This window comes from Anolis carolinensis, unplaced genomic scaffold (assembly GCF_035594765.1).
Source record: "Anolis carolinensis isolate JA03-04 unplaced genomic scaffold, rAnoCar3.1.pri scaffold_12, whole genome shotgun sequence".
NCBI lineage: Eukaryota > Metazoa > Chordata > Lepidosauria > Squamata > Dactyloidae > Anolis > Anolis carolinensis.
Window position 1 is genome coordinate 14,425,537 of NW_026943823.1, and position 27,971 is coordinate 14,453,507.

The 27,971-nt window shown below is 52.0% G+C and overlaps 2 protein-coding genes across 3 annotated transcripts in view; one reads left to right on the plus strand and one right to left on the minus strand.

The window, feature by feature from the left end:
- The window catches only part of gabrq (gamma-aminobutyric acid type A receptor subunit theta), a 33,113-nt gene extending 30,894 nt beyond the window's left edge, over positions 1 to 2,219 (minus strand). The window contains exon 1 of the mRNA XM_062963678.1: positions 1,661 to 2,219. Coding sequence (XP_062819748.1) covers positions 1,661 to 1,740 — 80 coding nt within the window. The 5' untranslated portion in view covers positions 1,741 to 2,219. The remainder of the gene's footprint in view (positions 1 to 1,660) is intronic.
- Positions 2,220 to 13,268: 11,049 nt separating this feature from the next.
- Positions 13,269 to 25,715, plus strand: gabra3 (gamma-aminobutyric acid type A receptor subunit alpha3). Of its 2 annotated transcripts, none has more exons than XM_003226418.4 (10): positions 13,269 to 13,547; positions 17,361 to 17,515; positions 18,414 to 18,538; positions 20,326 to 20,393; positions 22,470 to 22,690; positions 22,932 to 23,014; positions 23,354 to 23,488; positions 23,935 to 24,087; positions 24,859 to 25,070; positions 25,195 to 25,715. In XM_003226418.4, exons 2-10 carry the CDS (start codon positions 17,409 to 17,411, stop codon positions 25,534 to 25,536), a joined length of 1,446 nt encoding a protein of 481 aa, XP_003226466.3. In that variant the 5' UTR covers positions 13,269 to 13,547; positions 17,361 to 17,408; the 3' UTR covers positions 25,537 to 25,715. The 2 variants fall into 2 exon arrangements, with proteins under 2 accessions (XP_003226466.3, XP_062819877.1); XM_062963807.1 differs by lacking the exon at positions 13,269 to 13,547 and adding an exon at positions 13,642 to 13,909.
- Positions 25,716 to 27,971: the final 2,256 nt, after the last annotated feature.

Genomic DNA, 27,971 nt, shown 5'->3' on the forward strand with positions numbered 1-27,971 from the left:
CATGTCTGGGTTAAACCCTTGTGCCAGCAGGACTGCTGACCGAACGGTTGGCAGTTCGAATTCAGGGAGCAGGGTGAGCTCCCATCTGTCAGAAGAGAAGCCTCCCACAAGGATGGTAAAACATCAAACATCCGGGCGCCCCCCTGGGCAACATCCTTACAGACGGCCAATGCTCTCACACCAGAAGCGACTTGCAGTTTCTCCAGTTGCAAGAGGTGGGTCAAGGGAGCCAGGCCTGGGGCTGCCCTTTGCATCTGAGTGTTTTGTGGGGAAGGCAGGACCCAGGGCCTTCCGAAGTGTTCAGAAAAGGGGCGAGCCAAGCCCCAAAGGAGCCACAGAGGAAGGGCCCATGTGGGGGGAGGGAGAGAGAGAAGGGGGTTGTGGCTGTCCTGCTGCCCCAGATCTCCATCCCACAGAGCCCCCCTCGCCTCCCCCGCCCTGTGAAGCCAAGAGAGGGAGACACACAGAGCGCAGCAGAGAGCGAGAGGCGCAGACCCTCCCTCATGCGGAAACCTGGAAGGGTGGGGTGGGGGGGCTTCGGGGGAGACCCAAGGGGGAGGCGTGGCCTTCCTCTTGCTGCCCCTGAGTGTGAGGGAAAGGAGAGTCAAAATATAATAATATAATATAATATATTGTATGCATATTGTATGTATATATACTTAGCCTCCGGTGGTGAAGTGTGTTAAAGCGCTGAGCTGCTGAACTTGCAATGTATGTATATAATATATTGTATGTACATATACTTGTATGTATCTTGTATGCGTATATACTGAGCCTCTGGTGGCTCAGTGTGTTAAAGCGCTGAGCTTCTGAATCTGCAGACCGAAAGGTCCCAGGTTCAAACCCGGGAAGCGGAGTGAGCGCCCGCTGTTAGCTCCAGCTTCTGCCAACCTAGCAGTTCGAAAACATGCCAATGTGAGTAGGTCAATAGGTACCGCTCCAGCGGGAAAGTAACGGCGCTCCATGCAGTCATGTCTATGGCCACAAGACCTTGGAGGTGTCTACGGACAACGCCGGCTCTTCGGCTTAGAAATGGAGATGAGCACCAATCCCCAGAGTCGGACACGACTGGACTTAACGTCAGGGGAAAACCTTTACATTACTATATATACTTGTAAACCGCCCTGAGTCCCCTTCGGGGTGAGAAGGGCGGGATAGAAATGTCGCTAATTAATAAATAAATAAAACGCGCCGGAATGGGGAAAACGGGGGGGGGGGGGTGTCTGGCTTTCGGACAGCCGCGTTTGCAGCCACGACTCAAGGCCGTGGCAGGAAGGGGCTCTCTGCGCTGGTGGGCCTTTGAGTGGGGTGGGGGGCAACAGGGAAGCCTCGTGCGCGCGCAGATCCCCACAGGCGAGAGGAGGAGGGGGGGGGGGCTATGGTAGTGGCGCCTTTTGCTATTGGGGTGGGGGTCGTCAGTGGGTGGCGGGGAGGGGTAAGGACTGAGCTGCCCCTCTTGTCCCCCCCACCACCACCCAGAGCAACGCAACGCGGTTGAGGCATGGCGCCCGCGCCGCCGAGGAACCAAACCAAGCAATGCGGGAGGAGGAGGAAGAGGAGGAAGAGTCTTGGGAGGTTGCTCTTTCCAACAGCGGTGGGGCTCCCCCCTCCCTCGGGGCGAAGAAGGACCCCCCCCTCCTCCCCATTCCCCTCCGCCTACCTTTGGGCGCAGCAGGCGAGACACAGAGCCGCCAAAGCCGAGACGAGTCCACTCAGCCTCTCTGCCTGGAGTCTCCACATTGCCACCGCCAGAACGGAGGGGGGAGGGCGTTGAGGGGAGGGGAGGGGGAGGGGCGGCCCTCTCTCTCTCGCTCTCTCTCTCCGGCGGGGGGGGGGATCAGACCCAGTGGGAAAAGGCTGGCAATGGGGGGGCGAGATGAGGGGGGTCCGAAGGGGGGGCGGTCTGCGCGCGCGGCTCAGCAGCCCCCTCCTCCTCCTCCTCGCGCCCCTCCCCCGCCTCTTCTTCCTCCTCCTCTTCCTCCTCCTCTTCTTCCTCGCGGGGAGCCCTGGGCCCTCGGTGGCTGTTGCTGCTGCTGCTGCCTCCTCCTCCGCCGGGCCCTCCGCCTGAGCCTCCGCGGGGCCTCCAGCAGCATCCTCCTCCTCCTCGGCCCTCAGCGACGCCGCCGCATCCTCCCTCCCCCCTTCGCGCGCCCCCTCTTCCCGGGGAAGGAGGAGAAGAAGCGGAGACGGAGACGGCGCGGAAGGAGACCGAGCCCAGCGACGCCCGACGACGTTGCGCTGCGGAGGAACCGGGGAGGGGGGAGAGCGCGAGGGAGGGAGGGGCGAGGGAGCAGGGAGGGGAGGGAGGCAGAGGGAGGGAGGGAGGGAGGGAGGCCCAATCCGCGGCTCCTCCGCCGCTCGACGGGGAAGGCGAAAGTGGCAGAGGAGCGCTCCCTCTCCGCCCCTCCCTCTCGGAATCTATTTTTAGAGCGGAGACCCGGCCCTCGGAGAAGGAAGGGGGGGAGGGAGGGGGCAGCAGCCTCAAAGGGCAATACCTTTGGTGGGGAGGGAGGGGGAAAAGGAAAGAGATTCCGCCTCAACCTTGGGGTTCTGTTCGACGACGGGACGGCCGCTTCTTCCCTCCTTCCTTCCCTCCCTTCCACTCCATCCTTCCCCCCCCCTTCCTTCCCTCCTTCAGTCCCTCCTTCATTCCCTCTTTTCTCCCTTCCTTCTCTCCCTTCCTTCCCTCCCTCCCTCCCTCCCTTCCTTCCCTCCCTTCCTTCCATCCTTCCCTCTTCCTTCCCTCTTTCCTTCCCTTCCATCCTTCCCTCCCTTCCTTTCCTCCTTCAATCCCTCCCTCCCTCCCTTCCTTCCTTCCCTCCCTTCCTTTCCTCCTTCAATCCCTCCTTCCTTCCATCCTTCCCTTCCTTCCCTCCCTCCCTTCCATCCTTCCCTCCCTTCCTTTCCTCCTTCAATCCCTCCTTCCTTCCATCCTTCCTTCCCTTCCTTTCCCCTTCCTTCCCTCCTTCAGTCCCTCTTTCCTTCCTTCTATCCTCCCCCCCTTTCCTTCCCTTCCTGCCTTCCCTTCCATCCTTCCCCCTTCCTTCCCCCTTCCTTCCCTCCTTCCCTCTTTCCTTCCTTCCCTTCCTTCCTTCCCTCCTTCCTTCCCTCTTTCCTTCCTTCCCTTCCTTCCTTCCCTGCTTCCTTCCTCCCTCCCTTTCTTCCATCTCTCTGAGGAGCTCTTGAGTCAGAGCCACGACTAGATGGCCTCCCCCCCCCGCCGCGCCCTCAAACCCCGCCTTTCCCAGGCCCATGTCAGTCAGCCCGTCTTTTGCAAGACTACTGAAATCTACAAGCATGTGGACAGTTCCACAGAAAGGAGCAAACCATGAAAATGAACAAAATCTGGCAACCAGTATTTAAAAAACTCTAAAATCAGGACAGTAAATAAAGACCAATAATAATATAATCCAATATAATAATATCATTTGTATATTCTATATTACATGTAATATTACTAATAACATTACAGTATAGTGGTATAGTACAATACTGTAATATATAATGCTAATATTGCGTTATGCTCATAATATAATATATTGTATGTACATGTAACTTGTAAGCCACTCGGAGACCCTTTGGGGTAAGAAGGGCGGGATAGAAATGTAGTAAATAAATAAGTGTATAACAACACGATGAAAACAAGGGAATTCCAGACATGGCCAGCTAACACCTCCCAAGAAAGGATCCCCCAGGCAGGAAGCAGCCAGGCTTTGAAACTGCAAGGCCATTAAATGCTAATCAAGGTAATGAATTGCAACATTCACACTCCAACATACAAGAGCTCTTTCTCCCACCCTGGACCTTCCACAGATATATAAACCTCCCTTGCTTAGTTTCCAATATACCTCACAACCTCTGAGGATGCCTGCCATAGATGTAGGGGAAACATCAGGAGAGAATGCTTCTGGAACATGGAAACTAGGAAAGTGGGGTTTGTATATCTGTGGAAGGTCCAGGGTGGGGAAATGAGCTCTTGTCTGTTGAAAGCAAGTTTCAATGTTGCAATTAATCGCCTTGATGTAAGGCTTCTCAGCTCCAGCTGTGTTGCTGCGGGTTAGTCTTCTTCGAAAGAATACACCAAGACACACAATGAGTGAAGATACCATACGACTTTATTGTTCGGAATACAAGAGTCTACTCTACTGCCCATCTATATAGACCCTAGCTACAGTGTTATAAATCATTCTTAGAGTCCTGGCGCCTGGAGGTTGCCCATTCTCACATTCCAGAGTCCCTTTCTCCCCACCTCAGGGCAATTCAGTTTTATGGCTGGTTCATATTCCTGTCCTCCCTTTCGGCCCATGGCCATGTGTTCTGTGTCAGCACTCTGTGTCCGGAGATGGCATGAGATGGGGATCATGACACTTGATTAGCATTGAAAAGCCTTGCAGCTTCAAGGTCTGGCTGCTTCTTGCCTGAGGGAAACTCATAGCAACCCAGTGATTCCGGCCATGGAAGCCTTTGGCAACACACTAAAGTTCTGACTGTGCAATCCTGTGCTGTCCTAAGGAGTAAAATCTTATCCCAGCTCACCAGAGGCAAGTTTCTGCTGGTTGTGAAGTTTACCTTTTGTACTCTGCTATATTTATGGTGGAATCACCCCAACTGAGGATTATTTTGAGCCTAGCAGCTCAGATTCCCCAACAGAAAGAGATTCTAATGTTGGGGCTCTGTTCGAAGGCATGAGGAGCACTCCTTCCTTCCTTCCTTCCTTTTTTTTAAATTAAATTTTTATTACATTATAGTTCATTTTGTTACAAAGAAAAGAAAATCTTTACAATTCATATAATTAAATCTTTTCCTTCCCCCAGTGTTCTATCCGCTGTGCTCCCCATCACTGGAGTCCATTTCTTTATAGTCCAACCAGAACCTCATTTCTTCTGGTGGGGGTTGATTCCCATCTTCTCTCCTTAATGTTTCTTCGATAAATTTCTTCCATATACTTTCAAAATCATTTTTCTTCCTTAAGCCTTTTTTAACATTCAAATTACAGTAGAATCTCACTTATCCAACACTCGCTTATCCATCGTTCTGGATTATCCAACGCATTTTTGTAGTCAATGTTTTCAATACGCCATGATATTTTGGTGTTAAATTTGTAAATACAGTAATTACTACATAGCATTACTGCATATTGAACTACTTTTTCTTTCAAATTTGTTGTATAACATGATGTTTTGGTGCTTAATTTGTAAAATCATAACCTAATTTGATGTTTAATAGGCTTTTCCTTAATCTCTCCTTATTATCCAACATATTCGCTTATCCTCTTTTGTAATATTCTTTTATCTGCCAGAATTGGAACCAAGATATGTTTTTGTCTAATTTATTCATTTCTTCTTGTGACTTCATTATCCATACTCCTCCTTGTATTTTTTAGTAATTCTTTATATCCCAGCCCCTTACTAATTGATAACTTTTTGAGATGCCTTGCTTTCCATAATTTTTCCCAATTTCTTTCTCCTACTTTTATTCCCAGTTCTTCCTCCCATATTTCCCTTGTTAATATCCCTTTCCTCCCCCTTTAATCTCTATTAATATTTTGTATATCATACTAGTTATCCCTTTCGGACATTCATTTCCCTCCCTCCCTCCCTCCCTTCCTTCCTACCGCCAGAGGCTGGGCGGGCCTCTCTAGGGAGTGCATGAGTCGGGGACAGGAATGGATGGCCTCTATGCTCCCCCCCCCCCGCCTCAACCCCCCCCCCCCCGCCTTTCCCAGGCCCAGGTTTGTCACCCCCCCCCCCCCTTTTGCAAGACAACTCAGAAGCAGTTCCTGGCATAACGGGTGCGGGGCGGAGGGGGTCAGCAAAGAGGAAGGAGGAACTGGGAGGTGGAATTCGGAGATGCTTAACTCCCCCCCCCCTTCTCCTCTTCTCCTAAGTGGTCCATTTGCAGGACCTCCATTTGATGCTGCGTTGCCTAGCAACAGCCCGGGCTGCTGAGGCGCTGATGCTGCGCGGGAAGGGGATTGGGGGGGGGGGGGGGGCTGCAGGCTTCTCCTCCCTCGGAACCGCCTTTCGCCTTCAACCGGGTGCTGCCGCCGCCGCCTCGACCTCGGAAAGGCCCCGAAGCGAGGAGACAGGCTTAGCCTTTCTTTGCCTCCGGGGCGATCCATTTCAACAGGTCGAAGGAAGGATGTCGGAATATAAAACAAGGAAGACTTTGGGTTGCCATGGCCGGAATCACTGCGTAGCTGTGAGTTTTCCGGGCTGTGTAGCCATGTTCTCTCCTGACGTTTCGCCCACATCTATGGTAGGCTTCCTCAGACCTCACAACCTCTGAGGAGGCCTGCCATGGATGTGGGCGAAACGTCAGGAGAGAATGCTTCTGGAACATGGAAACTAGGAAAGTGGAGTTTATATACCTGTGGAAGGTCCAGGGTGGGAGAAAGAACTCTTGTCTGTTCGAGTGTGTGAAAAAGACCTTGGAGTCCTCGTGGATAACAAGTTAAACATGAGCCAACAATATGATGCGGCAGCTAAAAAAGCCAATGGGATTCTGGCCTGCATCAATAGGGGTATAGCATCTAGATCTAGGGAAGTCATGCTCCCCTCTATTCTGCCTTGGTCAGACCACACCTGGAATCACACTGTGTCCAATTTTGGGCACCGCAGCTGAAGGGAGATGTTGACAAGCTGGAATGTGTCCAGAGGAGGGCGACTAAAATGATTAAGGGTCTGGAGAACAAGCCCTATGAGGAGCGGCTTAAAGAGCTGGGCATGTTTAACCTGCAGAAGAGAAGGCTGAGAGGAGACATGATAGCCATGTACAAATACGTGAGGGGAAGTCATAGGGAGGGAGCTTGTTTTCTGCTGCCCTGCAGACTAGGACACGGAACAATGGCTTCAAACTACAGGAAAGGAGTTTCCACCTGAACATCAGGAAGAACTTCCTCACTGTGAGGGCTGTTCGGCAGTGGAACTCTCTCCCCTGGGCTGTGGTGGAGGTTCCTTCTTTGAAGGCTTTTAAGCAGAGGCTGGATGGCCATCTGTCGGGGGTGCTTTGAATGCGACTTCCTGCATCTTAGCGGGGGGTTGGACTGGATGGCCCATGAGGTCTCTTCCAACTCTACGATTCTATGATTCTATGATTCTAGAGGCAAGTGTGACTGTTGCAATTAATCACCTTGATTAGGATTGAAAAACCTTGCAGCTTCAAGGTCTGGCTGCTTCTTGCCTGAGGGAATCCTTTGTTGAGAGATGTTAGCTGGCCCTCATTGTTTCATGCCTGGAATTCCTCTGTTTTCTGAGTGTTGTTCTTTATTTACTTTTTTGATTTTAGAGGAGTTTTTAAAATACTGGTAGGTAAAGGTAAAGGTAAAGGTTTTCCCCTGACATTAAGTCCAGTCATGTCTGACTCTGGGGGTTGGTGCTCATCTCCATTTCTAAGCCGAAGAGCCGGTGTTGTTCGTAGACACCTCCAAGGTCATGTGGTTGGCATGACTGCATGGAGCACCACTACCTTCTCTCTGAAGCGGTACCTATTGATCTACTCACATTGGCATGTTTTCGAACTGCTAGGTTGGAAGAAGCTGGAGCTAATAGCGGGCGCTCATTTCGCTCCCAGGATTTGAACCTGGGACCTTTCGGTCTGCAAGTTCAGCAGCTCAGCGCTTTAACACACTTCGCCACCGGGGCTCCTTAATACTGGTATCCAGATTTTCTTTTCATTTTTATGGTTTCCTCCTCTCTGTTGAAACTGTCCACATGCTTGTGGATTTCAGTGGCTTCTCTGTGTAGTGTGACAGGTCAATGGAGACTCCACCACAGATATCAGAAGAGCTGCAAGGCCGGGAACAGGCCACGAGAGTAAAGACAAAGATCCACCCAGAGCAAAAGTGTTCTTGCCATACACCAGTGGTTCTCAGCCTGAGGTCCCCAGATGCTTTGGTCTTCAACTCACAGAAATTCTAGCAGCTGGTAAACTGGCCAGGATTTCTGGGAGTTGTAGGCCAAAACACCTGGAGACCCACAGGTTGAGAACCAATGCCATACACCAAGGGAGCCATTGACCGCATAGAGAAGCTGATGAAGAAACACAACCTACAAACTATGTATAGACCTAGTAAGAAAATCCAACAAATGCTACGTTCAGCAAAGAACAAGAGGGATCCTCTCACCTCTGCAGGAGTCTACCATACACCATGCAGCTGTGGACCAGTCTGCATAGGGACCACCAAATGCAGCAGCATTCCCCAGACACGGATCAAAGAACATGAAAGGCACTGCAGACTAACTCAGCCAGAGAAATCAGCCATAGCAGAGTACTTGGTAAACCAACCTGGACACAGGATATTGTTTGAGAACACAGAAATGCTGGACCACTCTCACAACCACCATGTCAGACTACACAGAGCCTTTGAAATCCACCACAAGCACATGGGCAATTTCAACAGAAAGGAGGAAACCATAAAAATGAACAAAATCTGGCTACCAGTATTTTAAAAAGTCTAAGATCAAGACAGTAAATAAACAACACTCTGAAAACAGTGGATTCTCAGCACAGAATAATCAGGGCCAGCGAAGACCTCCCAAAAAAGGATTCCCCCAGGCAGGAAGCAGCCAGGCTTTGAAGCTGCAAGGCCATTCGTTGCAAATCAAGGTGATTAATTGCAACGTTCACACTTGCCTCCAACAGACAAGAGTTCTTTCTCCCACCCTAGACATTATTCCACAGATATACAAACCCCACTTGCCTAGTTTTCAACATACCTCACAATCTCTGAGGATGCCTGCCATAAATGTTGGCGAAACATCAGGAGAAAATGCTTCTGGAACATGGCTATACAACCCGGGAAAAGCACTGCAACTCATGGAAGACTGATTAAGTCAATGAGGTAAAGAGCTTTCAACCCCCAAGAGGTGCATTTCAGAGCAGGCAAAGAAGTGCCTCCATTCAGAGGAAGGGGCCTGAGGCTGTTAGGAATGGTGGGAGTTGAAGTCCAAAACACCTGGAGGTCCCAAGTGTGCCCATGCCTGCCTTAGGGTAATGTTTCTTTTAGTCTAAACAATAAATGTTTTGGTATTGGCATAGCTTCTGTGTTTGGTCTACGAGAATTAATTTGAAATACAGCATCTCTCGGTAAAAACCGCAGCTGGCGCAGAAAAGAACCTGACAATGGGGAGAGAGGGCTGCGCCTGGGGCTCAAGGTGCACACGGTAAATGAATTGATTGTATTATTACGGTCACAGACCAGGAATGTAAAACTTTAAAACATTGCAAAGTTGTTATTTTTTAATTTGAAAATTGTTAACATTAAGACCAGAGATTTGAAACATTAAAAGCGATGTTTTGTGCGGTAGCGATAAAAACAAGGAGGCAAATTGTGGATTATTTTAGCAATAATACATATGTTAAGGTACTATGACCCACCCTGTTGGCAGCCTGTGCTGTAGGGTTGGCCCATGCCATGTGGTCTTGCTGTGCCAGCCATGGGGAGAGAGGTGTGGGGATCTGCCTGCTTCCGAAGAGGAGCTACCCCAGTTCCCTCCGCTGCTTCCCTGGTGTGCCATGTGTGACCACTGTGTCCATCCCAGGAGGCGAACACGTGGGCAGCTTGGCTGTGATGAATGTTGGCGAGCTGTTCTTGTCACATTTTAGTTATTCAGCTTTCTCCAGAAGGGAAAACAAATACACATAATCACGGTACCCAGAAAGAGCCCACAGCATTGTCTGGCACTGGTTTATAGCCGTATTTACTTGAGTCTAATGCACCATCGAATCTAATACGCACCTCAATTTTCAAAACCCCAAAACAAAAAAAAAAGAACATTTTCTGCTGAATGTAATGCGCAGTGGCCAAAAGTGTACTCTTTGTAATTTGGCAAAAAAAAAGAGTGCACTGTTATTGCTGCCTGTTTAGAATGCCTTTATTATAAACAATGGAGCCACAATGACACAATGGGTTAAACTTCTGACAGAAAGGTCGGCGGTTCAAATCCAGGAGCAAGGTGAGCTCCCATCTGTCAGCTCCAGCTTCCCATGAAAGGACATGAGAGAAGCCTACCAATAGAACATCGGATCTCTTACAAATTACTGGTCCTGACATTTAGAGCTCGAAATGGCCAAGGACCATTATATCTTAGGGACCACCTCATTCCTTTCTTCCATCAGTGGTCACCTCGATCCTCCCAGGAAAATCTCCTATATGTACCAGGCCCTAGGGAGGTACGCCTGGAAGCTACAAGGCATAGACCCTTTTCGATCTATGCTCCAATTCTGTGGAACTCATTGCCTTCATATGTTAGAGCTATATCAGAGTTGCGACCTTTTGTAAAAGCGCTCAAGACCTGGCTGTTTGGCTGTGTATTAAGTAAATCAGATCTAATTTGCCAAATAGTCACTGTTGAATGTTTTTAGGTTGAATGTTTGTAGGTTGAATGTTTTTATATTGTGGAATGATATTTTAAATTTTAAGTCACTCAGAGCACTCTGGTGGAGAGCGACTAATTAAGAAATAAAGTGAAGTGAAGTGAAAGCCTCCCACAGGATAGTAAAACATCTGAGTGTTCCCTAGGAGCATGGCCATACAGCCCGGAAAACTCACAGCAACCCAATCCAGTCTGGCTCAAAATGAAACACCAGTTCAGGGACTGGGCCCTTTGGGGCTCTGTAGTCTGGCCTTCTACAATGGCTCTGCCTAGGTGCCATTCGGAAGCCTTGCATTCGGAGGTAGTCGGCTCCATCCCTGAGAGGCCAGCATGATCTTCCCTGCCTCCAGGCAGCATTTGTACTCCTCTCTCTTTGTGCACTTTTGGTCCTTCTGCAGCCTCTGCAGGCCCCGCTCTGGCCATTGGAGGGAAGCAGAGCCTCAAGAACGAAGGCAGGGATCTGGCAGAGAAGGAGGGAGAGGGAGGGAGCAAGGCTGGGCACGAGGAGGGGGTCTAGGGGTGAATTGCTTGGGTGCCCTGGGCCTGCAGAAGGAGAGCTGTGGGTGGATGTCACCACTCTGGGAAGAGAGAAGCCTGGGGTTTGCGCTTGGGATGGGGAGCCGCCACAGGCCAGGGCTCCTTAAGCTGGCTGCCACAAGACATTGTTGCTTGATTCTTTTGGGATGACTTCTGCAAGGCCCTTCCACCCTGCCCCTGAGGCTGCCTCCCAAAGCTGTTCAGAACATGCCTGGGGCTGGGGGTTTTCCCTGGTTGCAACCCCCACTTGCAGTATGCGGAAGCACAGGGAACCCATCAGAGCCCCTTGCCTGCTGCTGGAGAAGGCCTATCTGCTTCCAGACTAGGAAGGCCTTTGGGAGCAGTCCTGTTGGGGGATGCGGTTCAAGGCCTTTGGGGTGGCTGCTCCCATTATCTGTCTGCTGGCAAGGGAGAGGAGGAGTATTGACTTACTGAAGTTTTATTTGGCGGTGCAGGTTTTTTCTTCTATTGCCGTGTTTGGAATTGATCAGCCTTTATATTACAAATAGGTACCGCTCTGGCGGGAAGGTAACAACGCTCCATGCAGTCATGCTGGCCACATGACCTTGGAGGTATCTATGGACAACGCCAACTCTTCGGCTTAGAAATGGAGATGAGCACCAACCCCCAGAGTCGGACACGACTGGACTTAACGTCAGGGGAAAACCTTTACCTACCTAACCCTCTATATTACAACAATAAGGCTTTGTTGAGCTTCTTCGAACGCAATATCTAAGAACCAGCATAAATGAATGAACAGATGAGGGAATTAGGTGTTGTGGCCTTTTGCAGTTGGCAGATCGTAATTTTGTCAATGTCTATTGCTTCCAAATGCCTGCTGAGATCTTTTGGCACGGCACCCAATGTGCTGATCACCACCGGGACCACCTGTACTGGTTTCTGCCAGAGTCTTTGAAGTTCAGTCTTGAGGTCCTGATAGTGGCTAAGTTTTTCCTGTTGTTTTTCGTCAATGCAACTGTCACCTGGGATGGCAACATCAATGATCCAAACCTTTTTCTTTTCCACAACTGTGATGTCTGGTGTGTTGCGTTCCAGAACTTTGTCAGTCTGGATTCGGAAGTCCTACAGTATCTTTGCATGTTCATTTTCCAATACTTTTGCAGGTTTGTGATCCTACCAGTTCTTTACTGCTGGGAGGTGGTACTTGAGACATAAGTTCCAATGAATCATTTGGGCCACATAGTTGTGCCTCTGTTTGTAGTCTGTCTGTGCGATTTTCTTACAGCAGCTGAGGATATGATCAATGGTTTCATCAGCTTCCTTGCACAGTCTGCATTTTGGGTCATTAGCTGATTTTTCGATCTTGGCCTTAATTGCATTTGTTTTGATGGCTTGCTCCTGGGCTGAAAGGATCAGGCCTTCTGTCTCCTTCTTCAGCGTCCCATTCCTGAGCCATAGCCAGGTCTTCTCCTTATCAGCTTTTCCTTCAATTTTGTCAAGGAACTTTCCATGCAATGTTTTGTTGTGCCAGTTGTCAGCTCTAGTTTGTAGTGCAGTTTTCTTGTACTGGTTTTTTGTCTGCTGTGCTTTGAGAAGTTTCTGATTTTTTACTTCAATCAAAGCAGGTTCTTCACTTTGCTTTACATATTCTGCCAGGGCATGTTCTTCTTCTTTGACTGCTTGTTCCTGGGCTGCAAGGCCCAGTTATTATTATTATTATTATTTTATGGTATGACACAGCAAACAAGATAGATATGCTGGATTTCATTTCACAAAATCACAAGTCGAACACTTCCCAAGTGTCTAGGACTGTGTGATGTATTTTCGGATGATGCGTGCAGATCCCAGTAGGGTGGCCTTTTGCAGTTGACAAAATTTTGTCAATGTCTATTGTTTCCAAATGCCGGCTGAGATCTTTTGGCACGGCACCCAATGTGCCGATCACCACCGGGACCACCTGCACTGGTTTCTGCCAGTAATAATAATAATATATTATTATTATTATTATGATTGTTATTATGAGGCAGGAAATCATGGAGACCCCAAGGGCCATCCAGTCCAACCCCATTTTGCCATGCAGAAAGTGTAAGCAGAGGGATGCGCATATGAGAGGCCTGGGCAAACTTGGGCCCTGCAGGTGTTTTGGACTCCAACTCCCACAATTCCTAACAGCCCCAGGCCCTTTCCTCCCCCCGCCCTCCCTTGATGACATAAGAGACTTGTGCAGTTCAGGGATGAAACCCAACACCTGCGCCTGGCAACTTGGGGGCCACAAGGTCCCCAACAAAGTCCAGAGGCCCCACCTTGCCCTCTGCGACCCTTGCCCAGCCCGTGAGCTTCACTGAGGCCTCGTGGTCCTTGAGGGAAACGGGTGGGGGTGGGGTTGCGGGGCAAATGCGCCGCCTCCCTCCCTCCCCTTCCCCGTTGGCTTCTCTCCCGACGAGGCGCGCCGGTGCAGCGCGGCCAGGAAGGGTTCCGCTCCTTCTGTATCCCTCCCCTCTTTCTCTCGCTCTCTGTCTGCCCCGGAGGGCAGACCCCCGCCCCAATCCGCCTCCCTCCCTCCCCCCTCCCTGCCTCCCTCCCTCCCATGCGCCCCTCCGACCGGCGACAGAAGGAGGAGGAGAAGGAGGAGGCGGCGAGGCGGACCCCGCGTCTCCTCCGCAGCGCCCGCAGGTCAGAGCGGGTGGGAAGCCATGGGGTGGGTGGGGTGGGGTGGCTCTCCTGTGTCCTCTTATCCGCTTCGTGGGGGCACCGCGAACCTCAAAGGGGGAGGGGGGCGTTAGTGCGTGTCGGTGGGGCTTTTGGCGGGCAGACTATTGGTACAGAACCTAACCAAATAGTGAGAGGCTTGGGAGGTTGCGATTTCCAACAGAGGCGGCCTCCTTGCTCCTGGCTTTGCGCCCCCTCCCCTCCCCCCCCCCCCCCCGCAGACCCGCCGCCAGCGTTTCCCCCTCCCCTCTCTTCCCCTTTCCCTCCGGCGGCGGCTGATTAATGTGTTGCTGCAACAAAGGAGGGGCGGCGGCGGCGGCGTCTCGGTAAGGCGGAGGGGTGCGGGGGGGGGCTGCAACTGCGCTGCGTTTTCCAGGGGGGAGGGGCGAGAGATGGCGGCACCGGCGGGCCCTCCAACCTCCCCCTCCCCAGTCCTTCCAGTCTGGGCTGGAAGGGGCCCTCTTTCTAGCGGTCTCACTCCTCTCTCCCTCCCTCCCACAAAGGGACCCTCTTTCCTTCATTTTAAAGGCCCTGGTGGGGGGACAGGTGTCCCCTTCTGCTTCCTTCGGGGGAGTTGCCTTGCCTGCGCCCCTTTCCAGGGCTCCCTCCTATCCCCCACACCCCGCCTTGGGTTCTCCTGCCCCCTTTTTCAAGAGGACCCACAAAGCCCCCTGGAAATGAGAAAGGAAGAAGCAAAGTCTCTCTCTCTCTCTCTCTCTCTCCCACACACACACACACACACACACACACACCGCCCCATTCATCCTTTTCTCCACACTCCAGCACACACATACACAGAAAAGGAAGGAAGCCCTTGAGTGCTCTTTTCATGGCCTTCCACTTTCCCCCTGGCTCTCTGTATTTAAAGTGCTGTCCAAGGCTTTCATGGCTGAAACCACTGGGTTGCTGTGAGCTTTCCGGACTGGATGGCCATGTTCCAGAAGCATTTCCTCCTGAATGTGTTTCAGAGACGTCTTTGTACAGAAACTGGGTTGTTGTGAGGTTTCCGGGCTGGATGTCCATGTTCCAGAAGTATTCTCTCCTGACATTTCGCCTGCATCTATGGCAGGCAACCTTAAAGGTTGGGATATTTTGGAAACTGTGCAACATAGGGGCCCCTGGAGGCACAGTGCATTAAAGCACTGAGCTGCTGAACTTGCAGACCGAAAGGTCCCAGGTTCAAATCCCGGGAGCGGAGTGAGTGCCCGCTGTTAGCCCCAGCTCCTGCCAACCTAGCAGTTCAAAAACATGCCAATGTGAGTAGATCAATAGGTACCGCTCCGGTGGGAAGGTAAGGGGGCTCCATGCAGTCATGCCGGCCACATGACCTTGGAGGTGTCTACGGACAACGCCGGCTCTTCGGCTTAGAAATTGAGATGAGCACCAACCCCCAGAGTCAGACATGACTGGACTTAACGTCAGAGGAAAACCTTTACCTTTATCTTGTGCAACATACATGCAAACAGACACAAGTTCTTTCTTTCTCCCACCCAGAAAATTCCACAGATATGTAAACCCCACTTGACTCATTTCCAACAAACCTCACAGCCTGCCATAGATGCAGGTGAAACGTCGGAAGATAATGCTTCTGGAACGTGGCCATACAGTCCAGAAAACTCACAGCAACCCAGTTTCTGTACAAAGACCTCTCTCACAAACACACAAAAGGAGACCACAAAGGCCTCCTGCTGCTCGCTCTGCCTTCCAGCCCTGCCCCTCCCCCTTGACCCCTCACAGGGCAGGACAGGCCTTGCCTAGGCAGCCCCCCCCCCCTTTCCATGATCCTCCTGCTGAAAGGAACCCTGGAGGGGCAACCGATGCCCTCAGGATATTGTCCCCTCCTTCACAAGGGTGGTGGTGGTATGGTTGTCTTGTTGTGCCTGCGGCCTGACACCGGGTTTTGGGGTTTGGGGTGGCGGCGGCAGCATCGTCCTTGTGAGTCAGAGCGGCCCGGCTGCTGCAATGGCGGGGGCTGTGAGTCAGGCTGCCAGGATCGTGGTGCCAAAATGGAGTGTTTTGCCAGCAAGTGCAGCGGAAGGCGCCTGGCAGCTGCCCACACGGCCGTCGCCTGTTGTTCTTTTGGTGGCTCGTGGGTCCCTGTAGAGAGGACCCTGTGGTTCGGGGGCTTCTAAGGGGAGGAAAGGGGCTCTCAGTGGCACTTGGAGGCAGCGGTGATCAAGGCCCAGGCTCAGCCACCACTATCGTGGAGGGCATAATCCCAAAAGGTGACGGTGGCTGAGTCTGGGCCCTGATCACCGCTGCCTCCAAGTGCCATTGGGAGGGGCAGACTAAGCCCAGGCTCTTGGGCTTAGTCTGCCCCTCCTACTCAGCCCCATTTCCAGCTGAGAAGGGGACTTTGCCAGTTGTGGGGGAGGACAGCATGGGAAAGCCAAAGGAAAGAGGCCCAAGACTCTCCCAAGGCAAAGATAGGGTGAGGGAGTGGCAGGCCAGAGGTTGCCATCTGTGGGTGACACTTTTGGTCCCAACTCCCAGGGATGCTAAGTGACTGGTCACAATTTGGATCAAGGAAGGGTTTTGTCCATGTACGATGGACATTGTTGTGGAGAATGAAAGGTGTCGGGGAGTCTGAGCTGTTAGACTCAAAATAACCCTCAGTTGGGGTAATTCCACTATAAATATAGCAGAGTACCAGAATTAAACTTCATAACCAGCAGAAACTTACATGTGGTGAGCTGGGATAAGCTTCCATTCCTTAGGATGGCTTAGGATTGCAGAGTCAAAATGTTAGGTTCAAAAATATTTATTAAAGTAAAAGAAATACATAGTTGATAGATAAGGTCTTGGAGCAAACTAGCTTACTAAATCTCATCTTCTAAAGAGGTAAAAGGTCTTGCAGCTACATTTTGCCTAGAGCATTGATTCTCAACCTGTGGGTCCACAGATGTTTTGGCCTTCAACTCCCAGAACTCTTAACAGTTGGTAAACTAGGTGGGAGTTCTGGAAGCTGTATGCCACAACACCTTTTTTTTTTCTGTGTCAGGAGCAACTTGAGTCGCTTCTGGAGTGAGAGAATTGGCCATCTGCAAGGATGTTGCCCAGGGGACGCCAAGATGTTTTGATGTTTTTACCATCCTTGTAGGAGGCTTCTCTCATGTCCCCGCATGGAGCTGGAGCTGATAGAGGGAGCTCATCCGCACTCTCCCCAGGTGGGATTCGAACCTGGCACCTTTCAGGTCAGCAACCCAACCTTCAAGTCACGAGGTTTTAGTCCACTACACCATCGGGGGCTCTGCCACAACACCTGGGGACCCACAGGTTGAGAACCACTGGCCTAGAGAGAGGCAAAATGTGCATCCTCATAGGTAGAAAGAAAAATAGAAGAATGGAAAAATGGCGAGTGGTCACATGGCCATCCCAGGGCAATAAAACTTAACATTCTCTCACAGAATTACATAACTACATTATTACAGGGGGGTGGGAGAGATGGTGGCCTTCAAGAAGAAGAAAAACAAAGCTCTTTTGGGAAAACTTGCATAGGAATATGTGGAAGAAATCCCTCAGTTTAGCCCTGTCTCTAGCCTAGCTCCTCATTGAGGACTGGAAGCTTGGTGACACAGGAGACTTTTGCAGTTCAGGAATGAAACCCAACAAAAGGGGATAAGGAGGTGGGGGAGAGAAAAGGTGATAGAAAGCCCCCCCCATGTCCTCCTGAAAGGGTAGTCCAGTCAAAGATGGGGCTTGGTTGTCACCTTCTTTGGGCCAGTGCCACACACATATCTTGCAACCACCTCCCTGCTTTCTCTCCCTTCTCATCAGCTGTAGAAACTCTGCTGGGAGGCGCCACTGCTGCTGTGCCCCAAAGGGATGGCGCTGAGGAGAGACTGGGCCACGGGGGCCCCGGCTGCTGTTAGTCCCAGGCTTCTGCTGCTTCTTCTTCTGCTCTTCGCTTACACTGCTCTCCCTACAGAAGGGTAAGGTGGCCCTGGGTCTGGTTGGGGAAGGGGCTGAGTGGGGCTGGGGGCCTCCCCTGCCCTTCCTGGGGGCTTCCAGGTAGAGGGCTCCATGTACCGCTAGTCCAACCGTATTTTTAGGGAGAAAGGTTGGTGCCCATCTGGTGTCCTGGCATTTGAAGGGGCAGACTTTCAGATGCTGAACACAAACCGAGATAGAAAAGGGAAAAGCTCACTCAGCAGAAGACGCTCTGGAAAAGGCCCAAGCAGAAGGCAAGACAACTGGCAGAAGCTGAAATTAGGAAGCATTCAATTAAAATTCCTCTTAAGGGCCCAGTTGTTCTTAAAAGGAACCCACATTGCTTCTCCTGTCCACACCAGAACCGCTGTAACAGCAATTGATTGCAAACACATTACCTACAAATGAGATTTAGGAGAAGAGCAGCAGTAAGAACATAACCCAGAAAGCACCGGAAAGGAGCTATCTGGCAACAAGATCATGAAAGTCAGACAATGAATGGCCTTCCCTGGGGGAAAATATCAATGGCAGAACAAAGCTGTGTATCTTTCAGTGACTGGAGAATTAGCCTCACTTGGCCAAATGACAGGAGGATGGGCCCTTTTAGCCAAAAAATCCAAATTAAGGTTGGCGTCTCCTTGATAAGCCAGCCCTCCTTTCCCAATGCATGTCCCTTTGAGGCCCACCACCATTAGCCCCCTATTCTCAGGCCAGTCTCCCTCTGGCCCCTCCTGGCAGGTTCCCACCCCCAAAGGTCTCCCTGTATCCAGCAAGGCCTCTCCAGGGAACGTCTTTGGGAGCCATGCCCAGGGTGAGGGCCAAGGGGGTGCTTATCTAGAACTACCTTGACAAAGAAAGTTCTGACACTGACTGCCCCCTCTCCCCCATTTGACACTGTAGCCTTGCCCAGAAGCATGGCCCAGACATCATTGACGACGACAGTAAAGACAACATCACCATCTTCACCCGCATCTTGGACCGGCTGCTGGATGGCTACGACAACCGGCTGCGGCCCGGCCTGGGAGGTCAGTCCATCTCTTCTTGCATTCGGTTTTGTCTGAAGGAAGGGCCCAAAGGGAGGAGGCAGCCAGCTGGCGGTCAGGCCCAGGGAGTGACCTGTCAGAAGGGACCTGTGGGGCTGGTCTCCCTGCTTCCTGGGCACATGCCATGCCCTTTCCTCTCCCCTGCAGACTTGGGGTGGCCACCCAGCCCCTTCTTCAGTGCAGGGCTTGGGAGAAAGTTAAAAAGCATCCTAGGGGCCCAGTAGGGGCCCCTGGTGGCACAGTGCATTAAAGTGCTGAGCTGCTGAACTTGCGGACCAAAAGGTCTCAGGTTCAAATCCCGGGAGCAGAATGAGCACCTGCTGTTAGCCCCAGCTCCTGCCAACCTAGCAGGTCAAAAACATGCAAATGTTAGTAGATCAATAGGTACCACTCCGTCAGGAAGTTAACGGCGCTCCATGCAGTCATGCCGGCCACATGACCTTGGAGGTGTCTATGGACAATGCCAGCTCTTCGGCTTAGAAATGGAGATGTGAACCAACCCCAGAGTCGGTCACGACTGGACTTAACGTCAGGGGAAAACCTTTACCTTTACCTAGGGACCCAGTGATAGGGAAACCTACAGAGCGCGCAGAGGAGAGCATATGGCATAGGAGAGAGATAGGGGCCTCACTGCCACCATGGGGCAGCTGGGAGGGAGGGAGGGGGACTGGTGGGAATCCATTGTGGACCTGCACTGGGAGAGGAGGAGGGAGGGTGGGGTTGGGTACTGGCTGAGGAAGGGGAACCGGGCAGTGGGAGGCCAGCCAGAAGTGCTCAGCTCAGAGTCACCTTGTGGGTGTGATTCATGACTGCAGGGAAGGGAATGACACTCTCCCCAGCGGCTTCTGCCAAAAGAGTCTGCTCTTGGGAAGGACGCAGGGCAACCTCCTCCTCCAGCCCAGGAAGGGATTTCAGCGGCTGCTGGATGCATCTCTGTTTGTGTGTCTGGGGCTGGAGCCCCCAGAGCAAGAAGGGGCCAGAGGCTGGACAGGGCAGGGAAGAGAGGCAACAGGATCAGCTAAGACACAAAGAAGTCCCTGTGGTTCAGCACCATTTCCTCTCTCTTCCTTTCCTGGTGTGTGCCTGAGGAGGCCACCACTAGTTGTGGCTGGATATCTCCTGTGCATTCCCCCATCTGCGGTCTAGAAGATGTTTGCCTAACTCAGCAAGGAGTGAGCAGAGCAAGGGAGCCAACAGGGCAACAGAGTGCTGCTGCTGGCATGGGCCCCTAATATCCCCAGCAGGGTCTGTTGCTTTGGGCCGAAGGGGGAAAGGGCTGTGGCAGCCTACAGCTGCCAGGAACATGGTGGGCATCCATGGTGTTGCCAGGAGGGGTTGAGAGAAGCTGGGTGGAGAGAGCCCTGCATGCCCTTTCTCCCTGCCAGTGGTGCTCTGGGGGCTTATGAGGCAAGTTGTTCTCCAGTTGCCTGTGTCTGAGAGCAGTGTAACAACCAGGGAAGCCACAGCAGGGAAGACCCATATGGACATCAGCCATGGAAACCCTTGAGCAAGTGGGCTTATTAAAGAAAGCTTCTCACACCAGACCTTCTCACACTCCTCAGGACGACACTAGCTTTGGCCCACTAACTCTAACAGGCTTTGGCCTACTCTCTCTCCTCAGGGCGATGCTAGCTTATTTAACCCTTGCAGTGCTTGACTCATATTTTTGTAATTAAAAATACCTAGTTAATTTTTAATATTTCTAACAGAAGCATCAGTCTGCAAAGGCAAATCTGTCCCAACAGCTGTTCTCGTCTGGTGTTTTGCAGATGCGGTGACTGAGGTCAAGACAAACATTTACGTGACCAGCTTTGGACCTGTCTCAGACACAGATATGGTAGGTGGTGGCAGTGGCAGTGGCAGTGTGCATGTTGTGTGTGTGTCAAAGCCAGAGGCAGAGATGAGGCGGTTTCCAGGAGCCCTTTTCTCCCCAGGGATGAGGCTGGTGGTCTCCCTCAGAACCCTCTGATGAGTGATGGGAGTGGCAGTCTGATGCATCCAGGCGGCACCTACTTGGGAGGGTCCTTCTTCCTTCCATTGGCAGTAGAGGGTGAAATGAGAGCAAACCACTCTAAAGGGACAGGGAAGGATAAATCACTCTGTCCATGAGGTCATGAGTTCGAGGCCAGCCCGTGGCGGGGTGAGCACCCGTCAATTAAAAATAAAAAATAGCCCCTGCTCGTTGCTGACCTAGCAACCCGAAAGGTAGTTGCATCTATCAAGTAGGAAATAAGGTACCACTTATTAAAAAAAGTGGGGAGGCAAGGTTAACTAATTTACGACCTGGAATGAGGAAGTGCCGTCAGAGTGGATGATGAAGCAGCTGCTCCCCCCTGTGGCCAGAATCGAACATCCCCTCAGGAGAAGGTTAACTTGCCTCTGCGTCTGTCTGTCTCGGTCTCTGTTTGATGTGTTTATGGGCATTGAATGTTTGCCCTATGTGTGTATAATGTGATCCGCCCTGAGTCCCCTTCGGGGTGAGAAGGGCGGAATATAAATACTGTAAATAAATAAATAAATAAATAAGGAGGGGCCAGAGGGCTTGCTGGGAGTGGCAAGAGATTTCCACTAATTAAAAAAGCCACATGGAGCCCGAGTAATTGGCAGCCTGCACCACATTCCAGGCCAAAAGGATGAGGTTCAAACAGCCCAGCTCTCCACCCTCTGTGTGGCCCCCAGAAGCTGTGGCCATTGAAGGTGTGTCACATTCCCTCACCCCATAGACAGAGAAGGGGAGATTCAGTGGGTGAGATTGCATGCCGTGCAGCAGCTCTGCTTTCCCTTCCTCTCTCCGTCCTTACTTTCTGTTGGGAGGGAATCCCTCCTGCTTCCTCCTCCCCCTTCCCCTCCCCTTTTTTCTCTTTAACACCCAAGAAGAGCACCTTAATAGATTCAGCCTTCCCGCCCTCAGGGAGTATCTCATAATTACTTCTAAGGTGGAGCCCATTTGATTAAGGGAGTGTGGATAATGGACTGTGAAGAGGGGAGAAATGGAGGCAGGCAAAGCAAAGCAAAGCAGCAAGGCAGATCCAATGCTCTGAGTATGTAAGACAGAGACAATGTCAGCTTTGCCCAGCAAAGTTGGTGCTGTGTTCAGAGGGGGGTTTGCTACCTCTGCCTTCCTCTGAGGCTGAGACAGTGTGACTTGCTCAAGATCACCCCCTCTCTGCCCCTCCTCCTCCTCCCTTTGGCAGATGTTTCCTATGGAGAGGATGCCTGAGGAGGGGAGCTCAGCTGGCCACATCTAGCCACACATGCATGCACACACAAACACATAGACACAGACACAAATACGCACACGCTTACAGCCCCCTTGTCTGGCAGCCTCTTCTCCCATCAGGCCACCTCTGTTGCCATGGCAGCCATCATTGCTCTTCCTGCTACAGCTTTGTCTGCCGCTCGCTGGCACTTGTTGCTGGGCTTTTCTGCGGCCCCTGAATGGCTTCATTGGGGGACAGGGATGCACTACATGACCCACAAGCAGCTCTGCTGGCCTCCCTGTGCGAGCCCCACTGTTTGTGGAGACACATGAGCCCCATCTGTGGGGGAGGTCAGCTAGGGAAGTTGGAGAAATGGGCACCCACATCCACATTCAAGTGGGCACACACTTTGCACGAGGGATGCCATTGTGCCCTTCTCTTTGGAGTGACTGAGAAGCTGGTGGATAGATCTGTGGCATACAAGCATCCAAACCTGCACATGGGATGTGTGTGTGGGTCTCTGGTAGCTCCTCAAAATGTTGACTGGTGGCAATTGGCCAAGGAAGGGTCCATCTCTTCTGGCTTTGGGCTTCTCTTGCCCTTCCTTGTTCCCCTGGAGATGATGGCATGACCACGGTGCTCTTGGTAGTCAGGCCATAAGGAGAAACTCAAACTGACAGAAATATCTGTGCTGTCACCCTCTTCTCTGGCAGGAGTACACCATTGATGTGTTTTTCCGGCAGTCCTGGCGAGATGAGAGGCTCAAGTTCGACGGACCCATGAAGATCCTCCCATTGAACAATCTGCTGGCCAGTAAGATCTGGACCCCAGACACCTTCTTCCACAATGGCAAGAAGTCCGTCGCACACAACATGACCACACCCAACAAACTCCTGCGGCTGGTGGACAATGGGACCCTCCTCTATACCATGAGGTCAGTGTGGGACGCCAGGTGTCGGTGTGCATTGGATGCTGTGCGTCCCCCTTTCCTCGCCCAGGACTTGTGGCAGATGCCAGTGGGCTTCCCAAGGCAGAGGGTGGGCAGGCAGCCCTCCTCGGATGCCCTCCTGGCCTCTGAAGATCTCTGCTGACACCTTTTCTCTTTATAGCCATTGCAGAAGAGGGACTTTGCATTCCTCCATAATTCTCTAGCAAGTGGGTTTTCTCTTTTTCAGGCTGACCATTCATGCAGAATGCCCCATGCATCTGGAGGACTTCCCCATGGATGTGCATGCTTGCCCACTGAAGTTCGGGAGCTGTGAGTCCTTTGTTGCTAGACAAAACAAAGATTCAAAGGGGGAGGGTTCCTACCTGCTCCCCTCCCTTCCCGCACTGGGCTACGCAAAGTAGTGTCCAGTGGTGTCCATGCACAAGTTGCTGGTCCACGACAACATCTTTCCTGCTCTTTTCCTTGGAGCTATTGTGTTGGCCAAGTTGCCTCTTAAACAAAGGGCCAATGTCTCTGTGTGTATGCAAAATTGGTGGCTTGAGCCCCATGATACTTTCCTACCCCTCTTCCTCCAGATGAGTGTCTTGAGGTCCCAAAGTCCTATTTCTGCCCTCCACTCAGCTGACAGCTTTGCCCCTTCCTCCCCAGATGCCTACACCAAGACGGAGGTGATCTACACCTGGACGCTGGGGAAAGTGGAGGTGGCTGAAGGGGGGTCGCGCCTCAACCAATACGACCTACTGGGGCACAATGTGGGCAGGGACTCCATTGAGTCCAGCACAGGTGAGAGAGCAAGGGGGAGGCAGAGAAGGGAGCAGGGCCAGGCCCTCTTGGAGGGACCCATTCCTGGCCTCTGTTGAGCCTCGATGCTGCCCAAACACCTAGAATCTCTGTTTCAATCACAGTGGCAATAACTCAGACTGCCGCCATGTCTCCGTGCCCCAGCCAGGAAGCCTTGCAGCTCCTTGCAGCCCCAGCTAGCACTCCTGAGGGGCCTGGCCAGCCCCTCACTACTGGAGCAGAAAGAGCTCTTGCATACAAGCAAGCAAGTCTTGGCACTGGATTTGGGGACTCATGCCTTGGGCCCAAGTCCCATGGAGGAGCTACAGAAGGAAGAGAACACTGGTCTTATTGACACCAGACCCCTTTTGACTGACAGAAGTGTGTTGCATATTTTTTGGTGGGGTGTGAGCTATATTTGGCCATGTCTCCTCTCCCCATCTGCCCAGGGACCTACATTGTGATGACCACCTACTTCCACCTCAAGCGAAAGATTGGCTATTTTGTCATCCAGACCTACTTGCCCTGCATCATGACGGTCATCCTCTCGCAAGTCTCCTTCTGGCTTAACCGGGAAAGTGTCCCGGCACGCACCGTCTTTGGTGAGTTTGGGGTCCTGGGGGGTCAGGATATCGTCAAAAGGGGCAATGAGAAGTGGGCAGGGGGTCTGTAGAGCAGTGGGTGGCAATTGTACCTCCCCCCCCCCCCCCACACACACACACACTTCTGCAAAACAAATCATAAAACCATTTGGACCTGAAATTCCCCCTAGGAGAATTTTCAACATGTTTTTCTTGGACATTTTAGCCCTAAGAAAAGCCTTAGGAAAAGAGCAGGGGTGACTTCTTGTGTCAAAAAAGTCCTGTCTTGGATTTACATTGGCCCTGTTGTGGAAGAGAGGGCAGACAATGAATCCCTTGTCAGCCTTCCTGGGTTTGGGATGGGCTTGAAGGAACTCTCCAAGGTGCTGAACCTCCTGCAGAGGAAGAACTCTTTTGAAGGCTGAATGGGAACCTGGAGTGGCTCATTGTCCCTCTGAGGTGGGGTCCCCAGTTGCCCCTGTCAGCAGCCAGGCGGGGGGGGGGCTTAGCTCCCCATAGATGCTCACTGCACTTGGCCGGAGGATCCTGAGGGAAGACTAGGGGCTCTTCTCCCACCGGCCATGGGTTGGCTTGTAACGCTGAGAAGCTCCCCAACCTCTCTGGCAAGTGCCTTGTTTGCTCCGTTCCTGACTGGTTTTCACAGCCCCTCACCAGGCCTCCCTCACTGCCTCTGCTGCCCCTTGGCCCTTGCTGCAGCGCCCAGTGATGGCCCTGCTAGCACTGGAAGGGGGCTGTTCCCTCCGCCTGAGCCTCTCCCTGCTCTTGTTTCAGGGGTCACCACCGTTCTGACCATGACCACGCTGAGCATCAGTGCCAGAAACTCCCTGCCCAAAGTGGCCTATGCAACTGCCATGGACTGGTTCATGGCCGTCTGTTATGCCTTTGTCTTTTCGGCTCTGATTGAGTTCGCCGCCGTCAACTACTTCACCAAGCGCAGTTGGGCCTGGGATGGGAAGAAAGTTCTGGAGGCTCAGGAGATGAAGGTGAGGATGCCCAAGGAGGCCCAGGGGCCCCACATGCCATTTTATGTGGGCCTTTCCATGTCTGCAGCAGGTGGAGGCCACCCCTCTTCTGGTGACACTCCAACCCCCCTCTTTGCCTTTGCAGAAAAAGGAGCCAGTCACCCTGGCCAAGAAGACCAACAACACCTATAACATTGTGGGCACCACATATGCTCTGAACATCACCAAGGAGCCCGGCCTGCCCACCATCTCCAAGAGTGCAGCCTCCACCACGCCCGGGACGCCTGCCACGGTGGTGGTGCCCCCCAAGGCACCCCGGCTGGAAGAGAGGCCCCCCGAGAACAAGAAGACCTACAACAGTGTCAGCAAGGTAGACAAAATGTCCCGCATCGTGTTCCCGGTCTTGTTTGCCATTTTCAACATGGTGTACTGGGCGACGTATGTCAACCGAGAGTCAGCCATCAAGGGCATGATCCCCAAGGATTGAAGCCAGCCCTTTATCTGTCCATGGGGCCCGGAAGGGGCTCCTTTGTTGCCTCGCTGGTGGTTCGGTATCCATCATTCTATCTCTTATTCTGATTGGTTTTGTTCAGCTGCCTCCCTTCCACTCCCATGCAAACCAAACTGTGATTTTTTTAAACAAGGAAAGAACCCAAGAACCAAGAACTCTTGTTTGTTTTTCTTCATTTCTGTCATGTGGGTGAATGTGGGGCTGGGGAGTATCCTACCAAAGGCCCTGTCTTGCATGGCACTATTTCTATGGTTCCTCTGCCCCCCTATCCCACTCTCAGCTTCCTGACTTCCTCCCATTCTGTCCTCAGTCAGTTGCTTTCAACTGCCACCTCCGACTGTCCTGTGGGTTCTGACACCCCTTTGCAAAGAAGATCCTATCTCCCCCTTCCCCCATCTTCTTTCCTGCTGTGATTCTTTGGCTCTGACAAGAGTCTAGGGAGCTGAATGCCCCCTCCTTGCCTTGGGGTCCCCTTAATAGGGATTGGGACCAGTCACTTGGGTTTGCAAGGAGAGCCATGGTTATCATTGCACTCTGTGCCTTCTATGGAGAGGTCTATCCTGGGAGATAACTGCCATGCAGCAGCTCTTTGCGGCATCATCATCATCACCATCATCTGCTTGGAGGGGGGATTTTCTTGATCCCCTTCTGAGATGGGCTGTTGCCTCCCATTGAGCTCAAGTTTAAGTGGTACAGCTTCTGTATGAATGGGTTCCCCTGCGAGTGGGTTGCTTTGCCGCCTGTGGATAAGGGAAGGCTTGAATGGAAGAGAACGGCACACGTGCGGAATCTAAAATTAAAATCCCTCCTCCATGTGAAGTCAAGGCAGATTGAGCGGAATCCAGGGCAGAGCCAGGGATGTTTTCTTTCTGGGAAAGGGGTTTTGGGGACACGAGAAGGAAAGCGGGCTTTCTCATGCATGGGCACCTGATGCTGGATCCAGGGAGGGGGCTGCAATTGGCAGGAGGGCTTTGCATCCTAACCACACCTCAAGTGCCATCTCCAGGGCTCTGTTTGCATGGGGCAGGGCTGGGGCAACGGCTTTGGCCAGGAGCCCACCTCACCCCATGGGTGCCAAGAAGGCCCCGGACTCCCTCAGAGAAGCCGGGAAGTGGAGGTGGCCATCTCCCAAGGTCCTTTCACTGGGGTCATCTCCAAAAGGGCTCCTATGCAAGGGACTGCCTCCAGTCAAGCAAGAAGATGCCTTTCCATTACAGCCACCTTTGTCAGAAGCAAAGCCCCCACCATACAGTCTGATTACAATCTGAGGATGGGTCTGTTTGTGTCCTTCCAAGTCTCAGATCACATTTCCAGAAGGCACTGAAGTGGGGCACTTCCCAGCAACCCATCCCCAGGGCAGCTCTTGCCAAACCCTTCCAGTCCTTTTGAAAATGGGGTGCTGGTGGTGGTGGTGGGGGTGTTCTGTTGTTTTGCTTGTTCTTTGGGAGCAGAAACCGCCTGCAGAGACCAGGAGGATCCAACCCAAGAGCAAGTCCTCTGTTGAGCGGAACCAGGAGTGTCAAGGGGCTTCTATGGGCATTTTGGGGAACTGGAGCAGAACTTTGAGCGATGATCAGAGTCAGCAGTGCGTCAGCAATTACATTTGACTTTTAAAACGTTGCCTTTGGAATTAAAAGCAGAGGAGCCTTTTAAGATAACACGGAAATCAACGTCTCGTGGATTAATTACAAGGCAGTGAATTCTCACTGTCAGCAGGCCAGAGCCGAGGATTTCACGCTTCATATTCTCCACTCCAACGGCTGATGAGCAGCAACCTGAATTCTCGAGGGGCTCGATCCAAAGCCTCCCGGAAAAATGCTTCTGGTCCGCCTGGCTTTGAAGCGGCTAGGCTCTTTGATGGAGTTGCCTAGGCAGGAAAAGCTGGGACCCCTTCTTATCTTGCTGAGATGCCAGTCGTGACCGCCTGCTTCCAAGTGCAGCTTTTGCATTGAAGTGCACCTTCCGCACAACCAAGCCTGGCCTCCTTCTCATGGCTGGCTGCCTGGAGGAACCCCTTTGCTCCTGGGAAGAGCCTATGGGGCTTAGCCTGGCCTCCCTGTTACAAAGGCCACAAAAGCCTCTTTGGCCTCGAAAACAGCCAGGCAGAGGAGGAGAGCAAGGCGCTTAAGAGGAGATATCTGCTTCCAAGACCTCTGCTTTTCAAAGGCTTTTCAAGGGATGGGGAGGAATGTGATGTGGGTCTCTTGAAAGCGGCGGAGAAATTGGTTTTGAGAATAGAATCCCGTGAAGTGCGCACGTTTGTGAATATTTTCATGACTAATTTTCTGAATATTTTCACAAATCGTTTTGAGAATATTTTTCTGAATATTTTCATGATTACTTTGTGAATAGGTTCGTGATTATTTTTGTGAATATTTTTTGCTAATACAGTGTTCCTTCACTTATCGCGG